Below are 26,379 nucleotides of genomic sequence, written 5' to 3'. Positions count from 1 at the left end.
CTGGGACTAAAATAGCAGGTTGACTTTCTCTTTCTCCTGTGGTTGAGCTTGAGCTCAAGCTCACTGAATTCTGGTTGTATTTCTGAACAGCACAGCATACAGTTAAACAGAAAGATGCTGCTGTAGCATTCGCTTCCTGTTTTGCTTCCACACCGCAGGTTTGGAGGGGAGGAGGAAACAGCACATAGAGGTTCTTCAGGAGCAATCTAAAATATATATTTTTTGTTTTAATGCTCTTATTTATTTGCACAAAATACAAAAGTTGCTGGTACAAAAATGTGTAAAATATATGGTTATTGCGGCCAGAAAAACATATTCAAAGAATCGGCTCATAAACAAGGTTCCTACCATAAAATAATGGGAAGCAAACTATTGGATTAGGCTATTATGTCTAAATTGAAAAGCTATGCGAGACAGAAAGGAGGAACAAAGAGGAGGCAAATGTAGAAAACTGGTTACCTCTTAATTAATGGTTAGAGGACCAGAGGACAAATTTCAGGGGATGTTACACAGTAAGTCAATGTACTATGATTTATTTTGTAATTCTGCATATGGTCACAAATATTGTAATATTAAATCTTGTATATGCGAGTACAGTACTATGTATAATAAAAATCCAATTTTAAAAAGAAGGGGTACAGGGACAATAACTCAGTGGCTCTGCTTTCGCCACCTTCCCTCTATGTCGATGAGTAAATGAGAACAGAGATGAATTAACCCAGCTATTGCCTTTCTCGCCAGTGGTGGCTGGGAAGGCAATTTACCAGCTATTCTTTCTCAAATCCGAATGTCTAAGTTGCCGAAACTATTATCACTAGGTGTCAGTGTGGAGTAATTTATTGCTCCCCTTTCTCAAGGGGAAAAAAAACCTTTTTCTGTATTTGCTAGAATGCTAGACTGGTCTAGATGGTGTGCTGCAGTAATCTCTCTCTCTCTCTCTCTCTCTCTCCCTCTCCCTCTCCCTCTCCCAATAAGCACCCTCTATTTACTATACTAGTTACCCATATACCTGTTATGTACTGAGTGAATAGAATCCAAAATGCAGCAGTCTGATTGGTCCTAGAACAATAGGATCCAAAATGCAGCAGTCTGATTGGTCCTAGAACAATAGGATTCAGAATGCAGCAGTCTGATTGGTCCTAGAACAATGCAGCAGTATGATTGGTCTGCAGGAGCCACCCAATCCGGCTCCAGACGGAAGTGAATCCAACCTGATTGGCCTACAGGAGAATTCCGGAATTAGCCAATCACGTCCAGCCCATTGTGTAAATAATGTATATAAAGCAGATACAGTACTTTGAGGGGACATTCATTTTTCCTCCTCACTACTATGAGCTGAATAAAGAGCATGAAATCCACTCTTGACTCAGAGTATATTTCAATACCTAATCCATTCTAAACACTTTTCTCTCCTAGGACATCACAACCCATGTTGGAGAGAATAATATGCATGTATTAATGAAAGTTTCCTCAAACACACATTACAGACTTTCACGATTGGAAATTGAAATATACTCGGAGTCGAGAGTGGATTTCATGCTCTTTATTCAGCTCATAGTGGTGAGGAGGAACGGAAGTTCCCCCAGAATGTCTGCTTTATATACATTATTTACACAATGGGCCCCACGTGATTGGCTAATTCCGGGATTCTCCTGTAGGCCAATCAGGTCGCGGATTCACTTCCACCTAGAGCTGGATTGGGTGGCTCCTGTGGACCAATCAGACAGCTGCATTCTGAATCCTATTGTTCTAGGACCAATCAGACTGCTGCATTTTGGATCCTATTCAACTCAGTACACAACAGAAATAAAAATAATATAAATCCTAAATGGATCCCCTTTTCATATACCTTGGGGGTGGATTAGATTTCTGCTGACCCCCCCCCCTCAATTCATCTGCAGCCCTCTGCAATATACCTCACACCATTCCCAAGGGACCCCCAACCTCTAGGAAGAGATTGGGAGGGAGGGACTTTAGTGGGAAAGGGGACCCGGAAAGCCCCATTCTGTGAACCTCCATAGTCCCTAAAATGACTGGTGTCTGCATAAAGACGTTATGGGAAAGAATGTTCCACTGATTTAAAAGGAATTAATGTTCAGACAAGTGCGCTTACTGGCATAGCCACTGCCAGATACACAGCTCTAGCCAGAATGAAAGGCAAGGAAACCCCAGTCTGTGCTGCACCGTGTTACGGCTAAAATCTGGGTGCGAGGCTGCTCTGCCACCCAGCTCATCGGACTAAGTCCGTGGGTCCCTGCGGAGGAAAATGAGCTCAGCCGTAGACAGGAGCAAACTGCAGAAGATCCAAGTTTATTGCGCAACAGGTTCAAGGCGAGATTGAACAGTGAGAAAGGGGTGACATGAGTTTTTGAAACTCCCTCCATGTCCCAGAATACAGTGCAAAACACGTCATGAATACATTAAAGAGAGGTTTGGTTACACAGATTACATCATGAATATATTAAAGGGAGGTTGGGTTACACAGATTAACATATGGAGGAGGGAGGGGGGAATATGCAGAGCTGGAGATATGCACAGATAAACAATTCCTGGGGATGAGAAAACAATGGTCTCAAATATGCATAGTCTGCCACCTGACATTGCCTGGAGGAAAGGCTGATCAGAGCGATTTGACAGGATTAGGGTCTTAACACCTTGCTTGAGGGATTATGCTGGACAGGGGAGGTGTGATGGAGTCCTAGAGAAATTGAGCAAACTGGCACGTTGATTTTCTATGAATTTTATAGATTTTAGTCCCTTTTGACATTGACAATTGGAAATAAATTGATATATTGTAGCGAAGAAGAAGGTGAAGAAGACATGCCCCCCCCTTCCGTATCAACCGGTTTTGAGCTGGTGCAATGGCCAGGCCTGATCCCGTCAACTAACTGCACTGGGGCTTGCTCTGGTTCCAGTGGATACTGTAATAAAAAAATTAGGGTCATATAAAATAAATATTCATAAATGTACCAACCAAGCACAAACATAGATATGTGGACCACATGTCTGCAGCATCACAGGAAGACCATCTTGAAACCATTTTGACTCCCAAACTGACCAAATGTTTTCTCTGCAAGGAGGGAGGGCAGGAATTGGATAATCACCATTTCAAAGGAATATGCAGACTACCAGGAAAGGCAATCAGAAAAGGCATGATCAGATAACCTGGCAGACAGGAAAAACAACAACATTCAAATTTCTGTTGTAAACCACCTTTTCTGTGATGCAGGTAGAGTTTGGATTTGATATCCCGCTTTATCACTACCCGAAGGAGTCTCAAAGCGGCCAACATTCTCCTTTCCCTTCCTCCCCCACAACAAGCACTCTGTGAGGTGAGTGGGGCTGAGAGACTTCAGAGAAGTGGGACTGGCCCAAGGTCACCCAGCAGCTGCATGTGGAGGAGCAGGGAAGCGAACCCGGTTCCCCAGATTACAAGTCTACTACTCTTAACCACTACACCACACTGGCTCTCACACTGGTATGATGTTTGTGGGGGGTGGTCTTGGGTTACACCCCTCCTGTGATGTATGTATGATGTATGTAGGTCTTGAGCTCCAGGGCAGGGAATTTAAAATGTCTATATAAGGGCAGGCACACCTTTGTTCTGGGTCCTCCTCCTTTCTGCGTGTGAGGGGAACACCCTGTTGCAACAGTTCAATAAAGATCAGGCTTGCGAGCTGCTTTGCTTATCAATACAGTGGTACCTCGGGTTACAGACGCTTCAGGTTACAGACACTTCAGGTTACGGACTCCGTTAACCTAGAAATAGTACCTCAGGTTAAGAACTTTGCTTCAGGATGAGAACAGAAATCTCGCGGCGGTGGCGGCAGCGGCAGTGGGAGGCCCCATTAGCTAAAGTGGTGCTTCAGGTTAAGAACAGTTTCAGGTTAAGAACAGACCTCCAGAATGAATTAAGTTCTTAACCCGAGGCAGTGGCGTAGTGTGGGTTGTCAGCACCCGGGGCAAGGCAAGTAATTTGCGCCCCCTAACCCGTGGATTTTAGTAGGGGCAGAGAGCTGCGAGTGCGAGCGCCCCCCCAGATGTTGCACCCGGTGCGGCCGGCCCCCCCTGCACCCCCATGCTACGCCACTGACCCGAGGTACCACTGTAAATAGCAAAAAGCGGTGCAGTCAAATATCTCACTTCCCGTATTTTTTGTCTCTCAAGCAGTGTCTTAAGCATAGCTGTCAACTTTTCTTGCGAGGAATCCTATTCGGAATAAGGCAATTTCCCTTTAAAAAAGGGAAAAGTTGACAGCCATGGTCTTAAGAGTGATATTTGGTCTCATAGCTTGCCTGAAAGTTTTGGCTATGTCAGTGCTGACAACTGGAAAGCTCACCAGATGGCCTGGAGCAAATTATTAACATAACCCACCTCACCGGATTGCTGTAAAAACAAATAAGATAAGCTTGCATTGTAAACCCACCTTGATCCCTTGGGCACGGGAGCAGGGAAGGGAGGGTACATGTTTTGATCACATTCCTTTCTTGCTCTTACTCTTTCGTTCTCCGTATTTTTTGGGGGGGGATGTTGTTGCAGGAAGTGAATAGTAAAGGCACAACTGTTTTGTCCCTGGATGTTGGAAATAGCCCTCAATGTTCCCTTTATCAAACAGCACATTTCTAAAACCTTACTCAGCAGTGGTGAAGGTTAGGCATTTTACACAACCAAAGCTGAGATTCTCAGGAAAGCACATTGCTGTGCTCTGTGCTGAATTAATCGTCATAGTCCCCCCCCCCCCTTTATTTATCTTTTCCTGGAACCTGCCCTGAAAAGGTCTGTCTGAGGTCACTGCACTTTTTATAGAAGGGGAACTAATCCAGAATGTGCCAGTTTGACTGGTGACTGGGAGCGGCCACCGGGACCATATAACACCGGTCTTAAAGGATCGACATTGGCTCCCAGTATGTTTCCGAGCACACTTCAAAGTGTTGGCGCCGACCTTTAAAGCCTTGAATGGCTTTGGCCCAGTATACCTGAAGGAGCGTCTCCACCCCCATCACTCAGCCCAGACACTGAGGTCCAGCTCTGAGGGCTTTCTGGCAGTTCCCTCGCTGCGAGAAGCAAAGTTACAGGAAACCAGGCAGAGGGTCTTCTTGGTAGTGGCGCCCGCCCTGTGGAATGCCCTCCCATCAGGTGTCAAGGACTATACAACTTTTAGAAGACATCTGAAGGCAGTTTTTAATATTTGAGGTTATATGATTTTTTATATGTTGGGCGGGGTATAAATGATAACATTACAGTGGTAGCTCGGGTTACATATGCTTCAGGTTACATACGCTTCAGGTTACAGACTCTGCTAACCCAGAAATAGTGCTTCAGGTTAAGAACTTTGCTTCAGGATGAGAACAGAAATCATGCTGCGACGGCGCGGCAGCAGCAGGATGCTCCATTAGCTAAAGTGGTGCTTCAGGTTAAGAACAGTTTCAGGTTAAGAACGGACCTCTGGAACGAATTAAGTACTTAACCCGAGGAGCACGATTTCTGTTCTCATCCTGAAGCAAAATTCTTAACCCAAGGTACTATTTCTGGGTTAGCGGAGTCTGTAACCTGAAGCGTATGTAACCTGAAGAGTATGTAACCTGAGGTACCACTGTATTATTATTACAGTGGTACCTCAGGTTAAGTATTTAATTCGTTCCGGAGGTCCGTTCTTAACCTGAAACTGTTCTTAACCTGAAGCACCACTTTAGCTAATGGGGTCTCCTGCTGCCGCTGCACCGCCAGAGCACGATTTCTGTTCTCATCCTGAAGCAAAGTTCTTAACCTGAAGCACTATTTCTGGGTATGTAACCCGAGGTACCACTGTATTATTATTATTATTATTATTATTATTATTATTATTATTATTATTAACAACAATATTTTGGCCCATGCTGCAAAGTAGCCCTTTGATATACTGCAGTAAGGAGCTACCTGCATTGATTTATGTGCGTTTGACCACTCCCAACCACATTCATTTTCTGCACTGAATCAAAGAGCATTTATCAATTGCATCTCCTTCTCTATGAAATGGGTATAGCACTTTGCACTTGGTCTCAAGTGGGACCTTAGTAGTTGTCGGAGAGCCATCGAAGTTGCAGCAGTTGTAATGCAGAACAAAGACCTGAGAGACCAGGGTTCAAAACCCCACCCAGTCATGGGTGACTTTGGTCCAGTCACTGTCTTTCAGATGAACCTACCTCAAAGGATTGTTGTGAATATCAAATGGAGAGTGCGAGAATCGTGAAACCACCTTGATCTCTTTGGAGAAAAAGATGGGGTATAAATGTAATCAAACAACGACAACAGATGTAGTAGGAAAAGTCAGGAATGTGGCCTTGTCAGTTTTCAGGGCACAACACTTAATGCTGAATGTATTAAGAGCCCTTCTTGCAGTTTTGATCTATTATTTTACTTGTCAGACTGCCATTACCCAATAATTGCATTGCTGTTTTTTACACAAAAATGTAATATTCCACAAGCTGCTATGCTCAAAGAGCTACATGGACAGCATTCTACTGCTCTTAATGATACGGTTGCAGAAAAGCTTGTCAACGGCAGGGACATGAACAAATTGGCTAAACATATGTTCAAAACTCTTGGAACAAGGACCCTTCCTTTGGATTCTGATAGGGGGTAGAATAACATTTGACAATAATGCTTTGTATTTTTCAATAAGCAACTAGTTATATTTCTTATACAACAAATTATATAGTTACAGATAGGGAGCCGTGTTGGTCTGCCATAGTCTGTATCTGAAGAAGTGTGCATGCACACGAAAGCTCATACCAAGAACTGACTTAGTTGGTCTTTAAGGTGCTACTGGAAGGATTTTTTGTTTTTGTTTTAACAAATTATATATGTATGGTTCCTCTAAATTATTTCATTTAATTTTAGAACTTTGAAAACAGCCTTCGGTACTGGAATCTACAATGCACTCATATTGCCAACAGCAGATAGTGCACAACCTCCAAGTGTCCCTATTTTCCAGGGACAGTCCCAGGTTGGTCTTTCTGCAGAGTTTACTGTATATACTGATGGTTGTGTGCTGTGCTGTGCTGTGCTGCTGAATTACACCATAGACCGTATTGGCTCAAATATAAGCCGCACCTGAATATAAGCCGCACCTTTCAAATTCGGGGGGGGGGGGGTAGCAAAAAAGACAATACCCAAATATAATCTGCTCCATTAAAATTCTGCAGGCACTCACACCCGTTCCGTTTTACCGTATGTCTGTTTCAGCAGCGATATGGTAAAAGCCCATTTTTGTAAGGTCGCGAATTTAAGCTCCACTTTAATTTTTTGGTGAGAATTGGGGGGGGGGGGGAGTGAGGCTTATATTCAGGCCAATACGGTACTTCGTTCTGTTGTGATGACATGGGTGGGGTGGTCACTGATGAGGGGTGGTAGTTATTTTTGAGTTTGTTTGCATCTCATTAAAGTGCATGGGAGGAACCTTTTCTAATGCCAGATCTGAGTCTGGTGTAAGGTAAAGGCTAAAGGGACCCCTGACCATTAGGTCCAGTCGTCGCCGACTCTGGGGTTGCGGCGCTCATCTCGCTTTATTGGCCGAGGGAGCCGGCATACAGCTTCCGGGTCATGTGGCCAGCATGACTAAGCCGCTTCTGGCGAACCAGAGCAGCGCACGGAAACGCCGTTTACCTTCCCACCACAGTATTACCTATTTATCTACTTGCACTTTGACGTGCTTTCGAACTGCTAGGTGGGCAGGAGCAGGGACTGAGCAACGGGAGCTCACCCCGTCGCAGGGATTCAAACCTCCGACCTTCTGATCGGCAAGTCCTAGGCTCTGTGGTTTAACCCACAGCGCCACCCGTGGTTGAAAGGGAATTGGATCTGTCATGTGTGTCTCTGCTCTTTGCCACCCATGTCCTGCCCATGACTCCACCATGTCTCCTCCTTTCCATCACAGTATCTTCGCCAGTTAAACCACTCTGCCAGCGGACTAATTCTGCAGTCTGGGGTGTGGTGAGGCTTCCACTGATTCCCACGGTACCCCAGCTGGTGGATCCTTAGTATAGGATTGGGCCTTAATGATCAAGTAAACGTCTTTTTTTCTAGCATGTGATAAATTCAATTGGAGTTAAAGCAGCTTAGTCCTACCCATTTTATTGAGAATGAAGCGCTTTAAGAACACACAGAGTGTCTTGGGTGGATTTCTGGGTTATCCTGATGATTCACGATAAAGCATCATATTCTGTTGTCTTTCATTTTGACAGAATATAATTGCCTCCTTCCCCAGGAAATTAGGAGAGTCAAAGAATAAAAAAAAGATTTTCCAAAGAGCTGTTAATTTTACAAGTAAATCGTGAATACACGCTCAAGGAAGAAGGAAGAAGTAGTGAGTGGAAAATGGCTTACACCTACATTTCAGAAGAATTTGTGACTTTAGCTTCATAAAAATACCGTAGTTCTAATTGTGACAAAGCAGTAACCTGGCTCACAGCTTGGGCCTTCTACTTTGTACCAGAAGATACTAAAGGGCACGGCAAGTAAATTATTTATTTATTTATTAAAAATTTATTTACAACATAGTCCACAACACTCATACACACAAAGAAACCCACCACCACTGACAATACAATCATCAAAATTAAACTCCTATCCCCTCACACAAAGAAAACTCAACACAAAAATAAAAGCCTTTATCCTGTAAATGGCCTCCTTATTTACTTCCTGTATAAAGGTAAAGGTAAAGGTACCCCTGACCAACAGGTCCAGTCGTGACCGACTCTGGGGTTGTGGCGCTCATCTCGCTAAAGAGGTCAGGAGCCGGCGCTTGTCCGAAGACCGCTTCCGGGTCATGTGACCAGCATGACTAAGCCGCAGCTGGAGAGCCAGCACCAGCGCAGCACACGGAAACGCCGTTTACCTTCCCGCTAGAGCAGTGCTTTTCAACCACTGTTCCGCGGCACACTAGTGTGCCGCGAGATGTTGCCTGGTGTGCCGTGGGAAAAATTGAAAAATTTGAAAGATTTAAAAATAAAGTATTTTATAATTTTTCATATTTCTGTTTACTTACTATTTCATAATAAAGTAATTATAAAATACTTTCTTTGTGTTTATTTGATTCCTATTCAAGAGAATTACTTTATATATAGTCAATATAGGCACAAAGTTAATTTTTTTAACATTTCTAATGGTGGTGTGCCTCGTGATTTTTTTCATGAAACAAGTGTGCCTTTGCCCAAAAAAGGTTGAAAAACACTGCGCTAGAGAGCGGCCCCTATTTATCTACTTGCACTTTGGGGTGCTTTCGAACTGCTAGGTAGGCAGGAGCTGGGACCAAACGACGGGAGCTCACCCCGTCGCAGGGATTCGAACCACCGACCTTTCGATCAGCAAGTCCTAGGCACTGTGATTTAACCCACATACTGTTTCTTTTATATGTGATTATTACAATTTTTCCTAGTTATGATTTAAAAAACCGCAAAGTCTCCTGTAGAAATTAATCGAAACAAGTCCGGGTATATATTTGGGGGCACTGTTTGGTAAAGTATTTTCTGCATTTCCCTCATGCATTTTGAAATTCTTTTCTGGGTTGTCCCCTAATTGCCTGTTAATCTGGCCAGTTCAGTATAATCTAATAATTTATCCTGCCATTCCATTTTTGTCGGCACAAATTCTTTTTTCCAATTTCTGGCAATTAAGGTCCTTGGGGCGTGGCAAGTAATTGATTTAGTGTTGCAGATGGCAAACTCAAAGGAACATTGCAGGCAAGTTGGTACCTCTTTCATGAAATGGAAACCAAAATCAGAGACATTACTATAACCAAGGACCATATATGCAGAATGCAATGGCTGTTCTTTCTTTTGCAATGGGACATATTTTCAGAAATACAGTTTGTTCACATTGCCATAGGAACATAGATAATAACTTACTCAATTACTGTGTCTCAGAGGTCTCCGATAAAGTTTTTATATTCGTCTAAATGCTGCAGGATAAAGCATGAAAGATGCTCAATTACTTTGGAAACCAGACTTGTGTAAAAAGGCAGCTCTACCTGAAGTTTCCATTTCAGGGGATGTAATTTGGGTTTTGCTATACAGCTAGCTAATATGAAAGTGCAGCCTTTAATTTTTAATTAACTTATGCAATAACTTCCACCATGACTCAAACACCCATTATCAAGCTTTAAAACTGAAATGTCATTCTCCCAATAGGATAACTTTGCAGATCATTTCTTTGCCATGGTTTTGAGACGTCTCACTCAAAGACAAATTTTGTGCAGTGCCGTTCAGCATATATACAGTACTGTACAAAAATGTGAGCAAAAGAAGCTGCAAAAGAGTTGCAACAGCTGAAGCTAGGATTTCCTAGTGAATGAACAAAATCTGAACCCACAAACAGTGCAGTCCTATTGATATTAGCTTAGGTTCACGGGGTTTCCTGTTCCCAGGTAAGCACGCATAGGATGGGAGTCTTGCTAGTGCAAACGTCTTGCTTATATCACAGGGATAGATGCTAGATTGGTTTTTGGGATTCAGTACACTGGAAAGTCTTTCAGTTTCTCTTAAATTAATTCTCTTAAATTAACACCACCACCCCATTGCAAGTAAGGCCAGTTTGTGCTAATGGTGCACAATTTTTGCTGCATGCTGTATTCAGTGTGCTTGCTCTTTTATAGCCACTAGCAGACCTGGTGAGACTGCTGGGAAGTGACCATGCCCAGTGAGTTTAGAGAGACATGGCCAAGTTGTTATGGTTTCCTCCTCATCCTCTTCCCTTGCAAAGGCATTGTGGACACTTAAGCATGACAGTTGCACAGATACTTAAAGGACCCTGACCATTAGGTCCAGTCGTGACCGACTCTGGGGTTGCGGTGCTCATCTCGCTTTATTGGCCGAGGGAGCTGGTGTACAACTTCTGGGTCATGTAGCCAGCATGACTAAGCCGCTTCTGGCGAACCAGAGCAGCGCATGGAAATGCTGTTTACCTTCCTGCCGGAGCGGGAGCTCACCCCGTCGCGGGGATTCGAACCGCCAACCTTCTGATCGGCAAGTCCCAGGCTCTGTGGTTTAACCCACAGTGCCACCCGCGTCCCTGCACAGATACTTAGCACCCATCAAAACTGAGATGCATCTTAGTTCAGAATTGCTTATATGTTGGGAGATAAGTTGTGTGGCCTTCAACCGTTCAAAAGTTGTGTGGCTATCTCTAGCCTCCTGCTTTGCAAAGAAAGAGTGAACACGTGAACAGTTTTATTAATGCTTAATAACTAACCCGTTACTGGTGCGTCTAAGTTTGGTTCAGACTGGGTCCCTGTTGTCACAGTTTCCAGTGTAGTTTCATGCCATAACCATATATTAATCAGAGGAAAGAACCATTGAATTCCCTGGGGATCACTCCCAGGTACAGTCGTACCTTAGTTGTCAAATGCCTTGGTACTCGGACGTTTTGGCTACCAAACGCCGCAAACCCGGAAGTGAGTGTTCCGGTTTGCAAATGTTTTTTGGAAGTCGAATGTCCAACGCGGCTTCTTATCAAGTGCAGGAGGCTCGTGCAGCCAACCAGAAGCTGCGCCTTAGTTTTTGAACCGTTCCTGGAGTCGAATGGACTCCCGGAACGGATTAAGTTTGACAACCAAGGTTTGATTGTAAGTCATGATTAGGAATTAGGAGCGTCAGAAATAAATGGCATGAGCATGCACAGAGTGCACTTGTCTGACCAAATATGTTTGACGATTCCAGAACATCCATTGCTGGCCAAAAAGAAATGGGTGTCCCAGGATGCCTTTGAGGAAGTGGCTGAGAATCGTGCGTGGGGTACTGCTATTGTACTCAGGCCCTGCTTGTGGACTTCCTCATAGGCACCTGGTTGTCCACTGTGAGACGAGACATAGACCTGATAGACATAGACCTGATAGACACAGTCTGATCCAAGAGGGCTCTTCTTATGTTTCTATGTTCAGAAACGTAATTAGGGCATAGCTGTCAAGCGTTCCTTATTTGGTGGGAAATTCCCTTATCCCAGCGCCGTGTCCCGCTACTGTCCCTTATTGATGATGTCCCTTAAATTTCCCGGGTTTCAAAGGAAGCAGCTCCTCTCCCTCCCTTCCTGCTGGCAAGCGAGGAGGGGGCTCCAACTGTGTTGCTTGGCTGCCCAGTCTGCCCCCCCTCCAGCCTCCTCTCACCAGCCTCGGCCCCCGGGAGCCCCTCCCCGCCGGGACTGGCGGGAGCCTCAGGCCCTTCCACCGCCATCCTCCTCGCGGCCACTGAATTGAGCATCTCTGCCTGGGGCCTCCCCTCTGCCCGTCACCGCCGCTCCCACTCTTGCTAGGCCGTACTGCGGCTGCGTCGCCGAAGGACCCGTATGAGATGGGCAGCCTGGCATGGTCTATGAATTGATGAGGAGCCTTGGGAGGAAAGTGAGGGCAACCATAGAGAAAGCAGTTCAGAGAGAGGAGGAAGAGGAGGAGGAGGAGGCGTGGGCAGGTGTTGCAAGGGCTACAAGGACCGCAAGCATTTCTCCCATAGATTTGTAGTGGTAGACTAGCATAGATGGTCTGATCTGCGGGTTTACTTCGGGTGCTATTTCCCCCCTCCCTTCCTCCCGCCCTGCCTGATGGAACTGAGAGCTGCAGATGGAGCACGAGAGAAAAGATACAGAACTGCAGCAGCATCTTCGTAGCTTGGACTTTGTTTTGCGCGAAAAGTGGTTGCTGCTTGTAGTTATTTAATTGCAGTGTTTCATCGGCTGGTGTCTTGAGCAGCAATCTCTGGAAACCAAGGGCTAAAAACCGGCACTGCTGTCCAAAATTATCTGGTCCCTTGTAACTGGTTGACTAAAATCCCTTATTTTGGCTGCTGATCCCTTATTTTCAAGGCTGCTGGTCCCTTATTTTCAAATCTGTAAGTTGACAGCTATGAGTTAGGGTTTCCAGAGCGAGACTCCAAGCAGCCTTGAACTGCAGCCCTCTTCACTTTGAGAAATGCAGCAGCGGTGTGTACCTATCACACCCGGCAACGGTTTGTCACATGCTCAGCCCACCCTTCACCCAACAGCTCAGACCTGTTCTGTGGTTTTGGCGAAGATACAGCAAACCAGCCCAAGGTCACCCTGCGGGCCAACCCAAGCTCTGCAATGCAACCACAACCCCTTCCCTCCCTCATACCAGTAAATACTTAATTACCACTACGTAAACCTGCTGTTTAAGAGTTGTCGCCTTCTCCCCCACCCCACCCCACCTTCTCTACCTTTAACAGTTGCCTGAAAGACAGATACTTTGGCTGTGAGCCCTAGAAAATCTGCTCCCTGCCTTACAGGCTTTTTTTCCACCTGGCCTGGGAGGGCAGAGCCCTGACTGACTCCAGCCACAAAAAAGAAGGCTGCTGAACAGACTCTTGGCCTGTCGTTATGGCTGCTATTGATCTTTTATAACTTTATTTCAGCTCTTCTTATGAATGATGTGGAAATTGTTCAGTTGGGCTGTGCACTTTTTGATGTATATTTCAGTTTGGTTGTGTGCTTTTTGATGTTTCCGTTATTGCTGTGAGATGAGCATAGCTGTCAACCTTCCCTTTTTTTGCAGGAAATTCCCTTATTCCAGTGCAGTTTCCCGCTGCTATCCCAGATTGTTAGATATCCCATAGACTGTCTCCGGGACAGGTGAGGCTGCTGATCCCTTATTTTCAAATCTGAAAGTTGACAGCTATGGAGATGAGCGCCACAACCCCAGAGTCCTCCGTGACTGGACCTAATGGCCAGGGGTCCCTTTACCTCTACCTTCTCTTTGGTTATGTTTGTATTTATGTGATTCCCACCCCTCTGCAAGTCTCCTTAAGCATGGGTTGACTTACAGAAAGGCAGCATACAAATAAAATGATGTATGTATTTTATGCCAGGGGTGCCAACTTTAATCCAATATTAGGGGAGGGGGACGACAAATAAGCCCTGCCCATAATTGATCACATGACAGAGAACACACCCACAATTTGAATGACAATGTCCATCAACCTGGGGGAGGGCCCTCACATATTTTATTGGGAGGGGAGCAAAGGGACCTCAGCCTCCTAGGAGCTGGCTTTTATGTATACAGTGGTACCTCAGGTTAAGTACTTAATTTGTTCCGGAGGTCCGTTCTTAACCTGCAACTGTTCTTAACCTGAAGCACCACTTTAGCTAATGGGACCTCCGGCTGCCGCCGCGCCACCGGAGCCCGATTTCTGTTCTCCTCCTGAAGCAAAGTTCTTAACCTGAAGCACTATTTCTGGGTTAGCGGAGTCTGTAACCTGAAGCGTCTGTAACCTGAGGTACCACTGTATATTCCAGGGGTGCCAACTTGAACCAAATACTGTATTGGGTGGGGGCGGCAGGTAAGCCCCGCCCTGCATAATTGATCACATGACAGGGAACACACCTACAATTTGAATGACAATGTCCATCAACTTGGTGGGGCAGCCCCCTCAAATTGGGAGCGGGGAGCAAAGACCCCTAGGAATTGGCTCCTAGGTAGATATGCTAAGCATCTCCCCCCCATTTTATTGGGAGTTACTGAGTGGTTTTTGTTTTTATTTCGATTGTGTGTTTTGTGTGTTTGTGTCGAGATTTTATCCGGTGAACCAGCGGGTGTAGGGCGGTATAATAATAATAATAGTGATGATGATGATGATGAATTCGAGCACACGTCTGTGGCGGGAAAAGGCACGTCGGGAAGAGGACGTCCTCCTCAGCTCCGACAGGCCAACCAGCGGGCCCAGCCGCGCTGGCGGCCCCTCAGAAGCGGGCGGCGCCTGTCACCTCCCGGCGCTGAACGGAGACAGGAGGCGGAGCGGGAGGAGGCGGCGGCCCTCGAGCCTCCCTCCCGCCCCCTTCCCATGATGGCGGCGCGGCGGCGGCGGCCGGGCCAGCGAGCGAGGGAGGCGCGGCTGCGCAGAGGTGCCGCCCCCCTCGCCTCACACTTGAGCGAGCGCGCGAGCGGCCTCTGAGGCGGGCGACGGGCCGCCGCTGCTTCTGCCTCCGCCGCCGCCTCTTTCCTCACACGACGACCACCGCGGCAGCGACGATGGCGGGAGCTTGGGCAGCGGCTGCGTTCCCCGGCAGAGCGGTACTGGCTCCCCCGTCGTCCTCTCCCTCGCCCGTCGTTCTTCTGAGGGACTCGCCGCGGCGGAGGCAGCGCCGCCTCAGCGCCGGGCCCGCCCGCTGAAAGCCGCGGCGGCTCTTCTCCCCCTCAGCTGCCGGGTCCGGGGAAAGGAGCGAGGGCGGCGCGCTTTCGCCTACCCCGCCCCGCGCAGGGAAGCAGCCGAGCCTGAGAGGAACCGCAGCCAGACGGCGACGGCGAGGAAAGGCGGGCCATGGGCGCCAAGCAGAGCGGCCCGGCCGCCGCCAATGGCCGGACCCGGGCTTACTCCGGGGGGGACTTGCCTTCCAGTAGCGGCGGCGGCGGCGGCGGCGCCAACGGGCGGCCGGCAGGCGGCGCGGCGAGGTACACGCACCTGGCCCCGGGAGGGCAGCACCACGCGGGGCCCGGCGGCTCGGCCAGCGGAGCGGCGTCGGCGGCGCCCCGGAGCAGGTCTCTAGGCGGGCCGGGCGCGTCCGGGGCTCGCGCGGCTCATTCTGCCTTCAACATCCCCAACAGCAGCGGCCTCTACGGCTCGCAGGACTCGGTCAGCAGCACCCCCGAGGAAGGGGGCAGGGAACGGGCCGCGGCCGGAGGAGGAGGCGGCGGCGCTGGAGGAGGACACGGCAGCGGCGGGCCCCGGCTCGTCATCGGCTCGCTGCCCTCCCACCTCTCGCCTCACCTGTTCGGAGGTAAAGAGAACGCGGAGGAATGGCACACGTGTGGATGGGTGGATGCGTGAAAGAGAGGAGCGAAAAGGGGAGCCGCGGCGGCGGCGGCGGCCGAGGGTCTGTAGAGCGCGAGGCTCTGAAGGAGATCAGGGTCGCGGGTTCGAGCACATAGATGTTTGCATTGCAAAGGGGGTTGGGCTGGATGACCCCCGAGGGCCCTTCCGACTCCTACGATTCTTACAAAATGAGAGTTGACAGGATCTTAGAGTTGGGCTGGACCCTGAGGATCAACTAGTCCAGTGCAGGAATATGCAGCTGCCCTGTACTGGGATCGAACCTGCAACCATGGATTTTTGTTGGGGGTGGGGCAGACCTTTGTTAGGAGTGCCAGAACCCAGTGGCGTAGTGTGGGGGGTGCAGGGGGTGCCGGCCGCACTGGTGGCAACATCTTGGGGTTAGGGGGCGCAAATCCACAGGTTAGGGGGTGCAAATTACTTGCCTTGCCCCGGGTGCTGACAACCTACGCTACGCCACTGCCAGAACCTCAGTTAGTTAAGGATTTTTTCTTGATTTGGGGGAGCAGCTGCCCCCCCCCATGTTTGCAACCTTGGCTTCTCAGCACCATGCTCTAACCAACTTAGCTAGTGCTTAGTCTAGACCAGTGGTTCCCAACCTTTTTTTGGCCACGCCCCATCTAAGCATCTCTAAAATCCTGATGCCCCCCCATATAATTCTTATTATTCTAAAAGTGAACTCCTATTCACGTGTAGGAAGCCTAAAAGGCCATTCACTGTTAATAACTCATTCTCAAATTGCCCCCCCCCCCAAATCAAATTGCCACCGTGTGGGGCGTGTGCCCCATGTTGGGAACCAAGATTCTAGAGCGACATGTCTCACCCACCCATGCCGAAATGTGCTTGATTGTTGAGAGTGGGGGACTGCTAGGTTGGTGACTATTAGTTAGGGCTTCCTGTGACTTTGTGTTTGCTGTTTTGACTGTACATCTTCTCTCTAAACGCCACTGGTGGTAGAGCCACCCTACCCAAATGTGTGTTGTAGTGGACAAAGTGCTGAACCATGGACACCCAGGTTGAAATCCTTTATCAGCCATGAAGCTCACTGGCTGACTCACCACCTGACCTGCCACGCAGGGTTGTTGTGAGGAGGAAATGGAGAGGGTGAGAACCCCCTTGAGCTCTTGGGAGGAAAGGTGGGATATAAATGTAGCTGTCATAGATTGTAGAGTTAGAAGGATCATCTAGTCCAACCACCTGCAATGCAGGAATCTCAACCGAAGCACCCATGGCAGATGGTCACCCAGCCTCTGCTTAGAAACTTCCAAGGAAGGAGAGTTCACCACCTCCTGAGTGAGTCTGTCCCACTGTTGAACAGCTCTTACTGTCAGAAAGGTCTTCCTCGTGTTTAGTCATAATCTCCTTTCTTCCAAAGTGAATCCGTTGGTTGGAGTTCCCAGCCTCCTAAGCAGAATAAAACAAGCTTACTCCCATCTTCCATGTGACAGCCCTTTAGATACTGGAAGGTGGTCACCTCCATCTCCTCCTTATCATGTACCGTATTTTTCGCACCATAGGACGCACTTTTTCCCCTCCAAAAATGAAGGGGAAATGTGTGTGCGTCCTATGGTGCGAATGCAGGCTTTCGCTGAAGCCTGGAGAGGGAGAGGGGTCGGTGCGCACCGATCCCTCACGCTCTCCAGGCTTCGCGGACCTCTCCGCAAGGAGCGGAAGCGCTTCCGCTGCTTGCGGAGAGTTGCCAGCATGCCGAAGCCTGCGCGCGCTGAGCTCAGCGCGCCCAGGCTTCGCGGACCTCTCCGCAAGGAGCGGGAGCGCTCCCGCTGCTTGCGGAGAGTTACCAGCATGCCGAAGCCTGCGCGCGCTGAGCTCAGCGCGCCCAGGCTTCGCGGACCTCTCCACAAGCAGCGGGAGTGCTCCCACGGCTTGCAGAGAGCTGCCTGTTTGGGGGCTGGGGTCGGGGGAAGCTCGAGCTTCCCCCGCCCCAGCCCCGCGCCTGGGGGGGAAATAATTTTTTCCCCTTTATTTCCCCCCAAAAAAACTGGGTGCGCCCTATGGTCCGGTGCGCCCTATGGTGCGAAAAATACGGTAAATGTATACAGAGGAGTTGTAAGTCCACTTGACAAACAGTAGCAAGGTTTCTATTGTGGGGGATAAGGCTGCTTCTGGTTCCATATATGGTTTGGAATAAAACCCACAGAAGTCAGTAGGGCTTGCTTCCTGTTAGGATTGGCCAGGTTTGCAGACTTAACAGCAGCACAGCTCTATGCATGTCTGCTTTGAAGTCTCACTGAGTTGAGAGAGACTCGCCCCCCAAGTAGGTGTGCCTAGGATTGCAGTTTAAGACAGTAATCCTACGCATACATAGTAGGGAGCAAGGTCCATGGAATTTACTTCTCAGCAGATGTCTGGGGGGTTGTTTGTGTTCTCACCTAATGGCAAGGTGCTTTGCATGGATTTTGCTTGCTAATTTCATCTGAAGAATGCTGCAAAGTTTCACTGTTTCATCGACTGATGTTCTCCTTTTTGTGTTTCACATATAACACAACGCTACAAAGTGGGCAGGGGTGTATCTCACAGATTTTTGCTGCTTCCCGCTTCTTTGAAGTAACTACTGAGAAGTTTTCTCTTAAATTCAGCAGATTAGGAAAATTCTTTTGCTCTCTGATCAGTGTGTTCTTCTGCTTTGTTGGTTTGGATTTTAAAATGCCCTTGAAACAGGAACTGGAAAAACTAACTTTCAGCACTATACAATACCGCAAGTATTTATTTGGCCCACAACTTCAATAGCTGTTAGTAGTTCTATAAATTTTCCTGCCAACCATTTATATAATTAGGACTTAATTGGATAATGTATTTGCACATCCATGCAGTGTATTTAAATCTGACCAAAGTCTCTATTTAGATGCTGATGCAAGAATAGAAGCAGTTTGTTTCTAATTTTATGTTAATGAATTTGGAGGGTGTTTACATTTTTTTAAAAAAAAAGGTTTTATTGGAGTTGCAGCAGATTTGAAACAAAGTTTCTGTTCATAGGCAAAAACATTCAGATGGGGTAAGAGCAGTTCTAGTGACAAAAGTTGTACACAGATCTAATTCTGTAGTGTAATTATATGGAAGTGTAAACTATTGAAAAGAGGGTAAAATTGAAGATAGTGAAAGATAAAAACTAATTGTGCCATTTTACAACAAAATCTTATGTGCATATATACGGTACTTGGAATGAAATCCAATTGAATTCAATAGGAATTCAGCCTAAAAAGAATATTGGTTTTTAAAATCTACAAGGTAGCTTGTTATAATTAATATGACATTAATAAGAATAGGGCAAATTTTGGTTCCGAATTCATGCAGAAATACTACATTTTCTTGCAGCCCTGTCTTTATAACAGTTCACCTAGCCTGGGGATGGGTAACATGTTGAACCAGTGAATCTCTATTTGGTTGTGTCTCTCGCTTTTAATGGTGCTGACCTGTGTGAGGTCTCTAAAACCATGATTGTGTGTTGAGGAGTCTGTGAGAAGCCTGTATGATAGCAGTCTTGTGTAGGCTTGCATAGGAGAAGCAGCAAGGTGCTTGTTTCATCTTGTGAGCAAATAGGATGATGCAAAATTCATGAGACATCCTTTTCAAAACTGTGGGGTTCCTAGGATAAATGATGGTGGGTGCAACTGGCTGGCTCAGTGTTGCAGCTATGTTTTAGGAAAGACCCCTGATCAACATCCTAATGTCCAGAATGCTTTCTCTTTTTTTAGAAAGTAAAAATATATAACCAGAAAATTAATAATATAATATAATACTTAACCCACCAAAAATGGGCAATCTGTATAGGTAGGCAGTCTTGCTCTGTGCAGTGAGCTGCTTCGTATTGTAGTGCTTTGAGTTTCAAGGTTTCCCTTCTAATAAAACTATGGAATGTAATTCTGTACATGTATATGCAGAAGTACCATTTAATTCAATAGGACTTACTCTCAGGTAAGAGGTATAGGACTGCAGACCGAAGGTTGCTTATTTTAATGTAGTATATCCTGTGCTTTCCCTGTATGCATAAAATAAACGATCAAAATGTCTAAGAGTTTCAGTCAGCAGCTTTTATGCTTCTTAGCTATAATATAAATGTTTTCATGTAGTTTTCTGGTGAATTGAACTGCTTTAATGATGTGTAAATAACTGCTTCTTAGGATATCTTGTTACAGGAGATATCCTTATTTTAAAGCTTTTGATAAGTGGAATAGGATTGTTCAAAAGTAGATCGGATGAAAAGCCTTTTCAACATCTGCTGACCACATACATGTGACATAGTTATTCAATAGATAGATTCTAACGTTGGCTGCCTGGCTGTATGAAGACAAGCAATTTAGAATTCCACTTGCGACTGTGGTGGTACATGAAGGCTCCAATCTGATACTTAGGAATAGAATTCAAAGTAGAAGCCTCATTGAACTCAATGGGGCTTCTGAAGCAACGTGTTTAGGATCTTACTGTAAGCCTATGTTCGAAGGAGCAGTTTTATACAAGGTAAAGGTAAAGGTACCCCTGCCCGTACGGGCCAGTCTTGACAGACTCTGGGGTTGTGCGCCCATCTCACTCAAGAGGCCAGGGGCCAGCGCTGTCCGGAGACACTTCCGGGTCACGTGGCCAGCGTGACAAAGCTGCATCTGGCGAGCCAGAGCCGCACACGGAAACGCCGTTTACCTTCCCGCTGGTAAGCTGTCCCTATTTATCTACCTGCACCCGGAGGTGCTTTCGAACTGCTAGGTTGGCAGGCGCTGGGACCGAGCAGCGGGAGCGCACCCCGCCGCAGGGATTCGAACCGCCGACCTTTCGATCGGCAAGTCCTAGGCGTTGAGGCTTTAACCCACAGCGCCACCTGCGTCCCTAGTTTTATACAAACCCTTCTATAATAAAGTGATAAGTGTGTAACTCATATTAGAGTGTTTCTGTCAGATTATTATTTTCTGCATTGAATAAAAGTTCTATAATTTTCCTCAATGTGTGTGGAGCAGCTTTGCCATGGAGGATTCCCCATTTCGAGGGATGAGTGTAAGGATGTTTGTTTTTAAATTTGAGCTGGGAATGGAAAGGGCAGGGGGCACTACTTCTGACTACTTAGAATCAGCAGTATCTTGTATCAAGGGAAGTTGTAGTGCTTTCCTACATATTCGCAGGTATTGTGATTACTGTATGAGTATAATTGTGCAAGTACCACAAGCATATGCTCGTGCTTTTTATGGAACTTCACATCTTGCAATTTAGACGTTACTGCACCCATGTGAGCACTCTGAAAAGCACTTCCTTTTTGTGGAAACAGTAGCATTTTAATGAAACTGGTGCCCTAGTACTAATATTTGTACAATAGCATAGCAGTGCCTATTCCCTGCAAGGGAGTAAGAATGAAATAGGCCTTTAAGCCTAACTTAAAGAGAGCAAATAATTGAAGTTATGCAGGGCTTTTGGAAGAAATAGAATTGGAAAATTTTCTAACGCCCCAAAGAATGATCTAATTTAGCATGCTTATTTTACTTGTATTTTATCAACAAAGGCTACAAAGTTTGAAACTGCTAAGCTTTCCTAAAATTTACTTGCAGTTGGCATCTATTCATTGTTGCTATTGAATATAAGAATCAGAAAATTTTCCACAGAAAAGTAAAGGACTGGAAAAAGTTTTCACTCCGCGTCACAGAAAAAATGTATTCAGACGAGATAAAACTGCAAGGTTCCCCCCCCCAAAAAAATTAATTGAGCTATTCTCATTCTAAATAATAGTAGGATTTTAACTTTTTATTCTAATTAAACAGTACCTTTTGTACCCTTGTGTAAAGGAGATGTGAAAGAATCCTAATGGGAATAATGCATTTTACACTTGTTCTGAATGGGAGTATTAACCTATGGAATAATTTTCATCAATGTGTAAAATAAATCAGCACCTTATAACTCTTATTCTTTGGGACCAATATGATAAAAACAGTTTGTACTTTCAGTGAGTCAGAGGGCACAAGAGTGCTCTTTTAGTTAAGGTTCTGTCATCATAATCCTCAAAATTCTATAGCTCATAAAAATGACATCTTGATGTAATAACTTGAAACTTGAAATATAGGGAATACCTGGTGAAGTGTACAAATGTGCCAAGGTTAAAACAGATCCAATAAAAATTTCCAGAGGTACAGCAAGTTTAAAGGTGCTGCAAACTGACAACTTACTGTTTACTCCAATTTTCAAACAGGCATATCATTTCTTTCCAATTTTGGTGAAAACTGCTGACATTCAGGGCACTGAGGGAAGCACACTATTTCATTGGTTTGGTCAGGTTATTAAGCTTTTCCTGCTCCATTAAACCTATGGCAGCAACTGCTGGCAAAGTTACAGTGCATGCTGAGATTAATTCTGAAGTGATTTCCCCCCCACCAGACTTGAGTGTTTGCAAACAGAGTCGTCTAGTGGATGCTATGTGCAATGCCTATTCTTTTATTTGTGGAGTGTGGCAAGGTGGTGCAGTGGTTAGACTGTAGTACACAAGGGAGAGACTTCCTGGCTTGCTGGAGCTGCTGGGCATGTTCATGATTCTTTTCCGGTTTTTAGCATACAGTGGTACCTCGGCTTAAGTACTTAATTCGTTCCAGAGGTCCGTTCTTAAGCTGAAACTGTTCTTAACCTGAAGCACCGCTTTAGCGAATGGGGCCTCCAGCTGCACCACCGGAGCACGATTTCTGTTCCCATCCTGAAGCAAAGCTCTTAACCAGAGGTACTATTTCTGGGTTAGCGGAGTCTGTAACCTGAAGCGTATGTAACCTGAAGCGTATGTAACCGAGGTACCACTGTAACTGCAGGGATGGTGACTATGGCACTGTATCTCTCTGAGATGCATGCCACGCCATTCATTGTGGGTTAAACTACAGAGCCTAGGGCTTGCCGATCGGAAGGTGGGCAGTTCGAATCCCCACGATGGGGTGAACTCTTGTTGCTCGGTCCCTGCTCCTGCCAACCTAGCAGTTTGAAAGCACATCAAAGTGCAAGTAGATAAATAGGTACTGCTCTGGCGGGAAGGTAAACGGCATTTCCGTGTGCTGCTCTGGTTTGCCAGAAGCGGCTTAGTCATGCTGGCCACATGACCCGGAAGCTGTACGCTGGCTCCCTCAGCCAGTAAAGCAAGATGAGCGCCGCAACCCCAGAGTCGGTCACAACTGGACCTAGCGGTCAGGGGTCTCTTTACCTTTAGAGCAGAATGAAGGCAGAAAGGGCAGCACAAAGTTTCAGGTCTCCAGGTTTGCTTTCCAGGTGGTGGGAGAAGGAAGTGGAGGGATCATTGCCTTACACTGCCTTTCTGCAATGTAAGGGCTCTCATTCCCACCCTATGTTTATGTTGGGGTAGGACAAGAAAGTATGGATTGGGGGCCTCATGCTGCCTTTCTGAAGGCATAAATGCAGTAAGTGCGCCCTGCTCACTGTTTCCTTCCACTGTGGTGGGGAAAACACGTGAAGGTCTTACACTTGGGCCTTACACTGTCAAGCTCTGATGCTCCATTAGGTGATACAGGACGAGGACAATGTGGAGCACTCGTACCTTCTCCCTTTGGATTTCGGCCAGAAAGACCAAGAAGTGGTTTGTGCATGGAGGCTAAGTTGTAAGCAAGCAAGCACAGTTCTTGACATTGCCCATCATCATTGATGATGAGGGAGCAAGTCTGTTAAAGCATTGGCTTTAGCTTTTGATTTACCAGCTTTTTGGGGCTTGGCCAGTGTCAGATACACTTAACTCTGGGTTTAAACTGACATATTTTTGAATGACATTAGGGCCTGTATCCTATGCTGTTCAGAAGAGCTTCACCTTTATCTCGACTTGGCTATACCGCTCTGTGTGCCCCCCAGATTTTTGTGGGGGAGAAGTCTTGCTGAGCAAGCAGATGTCACAACATTGTACGTTGGATTCTACCCTGCATCTTTTGCCTTAATAATTGCTTTGGGTTTGTGCTACAAGGTACCGAACAGTAATGTGCTATTCAGCAGAGGACTGCAGCTTTAGAAATTTCATTTTCTTTAAAATGGAAATGGCATTTGACTATTCAGACTTGAGTTTTTCTTATTTTTGTGTCATTCCCTACATTACCTTTGCACTACAATGTAAATAAGCAGTGTTGTAATTTTAATCACAGGATTTTATCGTACTGCTTGTTTTTTACACATGAGCTTGCAGTAATTCATATGGTAATAAAATTTGTCTTGGTGGTGAGTGAGTTGGAGGGCTGCTTTTAACTCACCCAAGCTTGACTAGGTGGGGCTCCCAGCAGTTGCCTTGCGTACTGCGAACATACGTCTGGTACATATTGTTTTTGCAAGCTGGAGTCTTAAATTAAGTGTTGTTCTTATTTTTTAAAAAGGCGTTGTGCGACTTGGACTTTGATTCGCATTGCAGCATTAAGTAAAAGGTTTGCTAATTAGACAGTTAACTTAAGTTGCTTATAGGGGTTGGTGCCGAATTAATTGTTTCTGCAGTTAATGTTGAGTTTGACTGCAGTTAATTTGTGGTTTACTTTCTGTAATTACTGTATAAAAAAATGATTTAAAAACCAATATTTAAGCCTATATGTAATTGAAACTATATGAGTAACTACTCATGAGAGTTAATCTACAATTATTTTCATGATATATAGGGTTTTTTAAAATAGAAACCGTACAGTTATTCTTGTAACTTTATTTTTTTTCTGCCTTGCCATGTTCTAAGACTTTAGGAGGATAACTACAGCACTATTTTAAAATGTGACTATTTCAAGTCTCCAAATGATTTGAGTTTTAAGTTTATGAGAAGATATGGATGGAAGACCTGGAGGAATCAAGCAAGATAGTATTCAAATTATAGCAGTGAACCAAAGCATTGCGGGAAGTGTGGTGCGTCCCTCCCCCTCACCTTTCTAAATTGAATTAAAAAAGGCAAAATAGACATGCTTGCACTAAGGGAGGAATTATTCTTGTTGACTTGGGGAGAGTGTGATGTCTTATTCACCTCCTCCTTGTTCATATAAAAGGCAGCATGGCAACAGTGGCTAGATTCCCACTCAGCCCTAAAACTTGCTTAAAATGACCCCGGATAATGCTGACCTAGTCCACTATCTTTCAGCTTAATATACCTTTCAGAGCTGTTGGATAAAATAGGGGGCAATATATATGCTGCCTAGAGCTCCTTGGAGGAAAGGAAGGATATAAATTTAATAAGTTATTTTAAAACAAAACGAGTTAATGTTTTTCCTTTATTAAAATAGTCTTGATTTCATACATTGAGAGTGCTACTGTAGAAAGAGCTCCAGATGGATTTTGTCATATTGACTATCCTGGCTCTCATTCTAAGTGGGTTTGGCAGACAGACTATTATGTGTTAAAAGATCTGTTAAGGTAACACTTTTCTCCTTTCACCAAATTTCCTGTTCTTCTCTTCCCCCTTAAAAAAATATCCATGTCTGCTACAACTGCTTATTTCAAAAACTAAAAATCCCAGGAGGTGGAGACAGAAGCACTCCTAAAATATTTTTACATTTTATCTAATGGGGTTTGAGTTACTTGGCAGTACAGATATTTCGAGAAGTTAGAAGTCAACTACTTTCATCCCAATCAGATGAAATACAGGTGCCTATCTATGAGTGTGGAAAAAGTCATGGAGAAGTTAGATTCTTCCCCAGTGGTTGCTATACAGGTGGTTGGGTTCATGTATGTGTAGGTATTACCTTCTGTGTTGGCCTAGAGTTTAAATTAGAGAAGAGTTCTAATAGAGTGGCAGCTTTGGGGAAATGCAAAAACCTCATAAGCTTGCCCTAGAGCATAAAAAGCACATTTTCAGTTCTGGTGTCCTCTCTGTGGAATCAACCCTGCTCCGCCCTTGTATTAAGGCAAGCAATAACACTGAAATCATTTCTGTCCTTGCCAAAAACTCACTTATTTTTTCAAGCCTTTGCTGGCCATTTAATACCAGTTTGTTAATGTCATGTCTGCCCTGGCCAATTGGCTGCTTTTTTGGTATTGTTTTTTTTAAACGGTTCACTGCCTTGTGATTTCAAATGAAAGGTTGTATATAGAATACACAAACACAAACGGATGTTGACACTATGTGTTTGTCTCTATTCCTGCCTTTTATTATATGAAATGAAAATAATAGAATACATAAATGCTGTTTCAGACAGTAAAATCACAATTTAAGATGGCAGCAAATGCTATCATACATACCTTGATCTAAAGAATGGAAGAATCCCTACCTACTCTCCAAAGCCTACAGAAGTGAGTGTAACAATTTTGCCAGCAGGACTCACACTAATTTAAGAAATGGAGATGCAGGGAGAAAGCATATACCTGTCTTTATGTGTGCCTGTTTGTTCCCTGTGAGCGATGAATGAAGGTCCTTGTTGGAGCTAGGAGTGCCACTTCCTCTATACTCAAATTTTAGGCTTCCTTTCTACTCGTATGGTCAAGTCATGCCAATGGAGAGGGGAAGTGATAAGCAGCTAGTTTATCTCAGAATTCCCTGCCTGCTTTTCACCTCACCCATCTTGCAAATTAAGTGTTTGAATGAAAGTCATCCTAGTGGGCTGTGGCTGGAGTGGCTATCTTGTGTCTTCTCTCTGCCTGACCATTA

At 45.6% G+C, this 26,379-nt stretch overlaps 1 protein-coding gene across 2 annotated transcripts in view; it reads left to right on the top strand.

Annotated features, from left to right (window-relative positions):
* The first annotated feature begins 14,847 nt into the window (after positions 1-14,847).
* Positions 14,848-26,379, top strand: part of ZNRF2 (zinc and ring finger 2) — a 56,563-nt gene continuing 45,031 nt past the window's right edge. Inside the window, exon 1 of one of the 2 annotated variants that reach the window (XM_083706100.1) lies at positions 14,848-15,753. In XM_083706100.1, the coding sequence (XP_083562226.1) occupies positions 15,297-15,753 (457 nt within the window). In that variant the 5' untranslated portion in view covers positions 14,848-15,296. The remainder of the gene's footprint in view (positions 15,754-26,379) is intronic. The other variant, XM_083706099.1, reaches the window with a different exon arrangement.

Source organism: Podarcis gaigeae (genome assembly GCF_964106915.1).
Source record: "Podarcis gaigeae genome assembly, chromosome: 12".
In the NCBI taxonomy this organism is placed as follows: domain Eukaryota; kingdom Metazoa; phylum Chordata; class Lepidosauria; order Squamata; family Lacertidae; genus Podarcis; species Podarcis gaigeae.
This window is presented reverse-complemented; position numbering and strand designations above follow the sequence as displayed.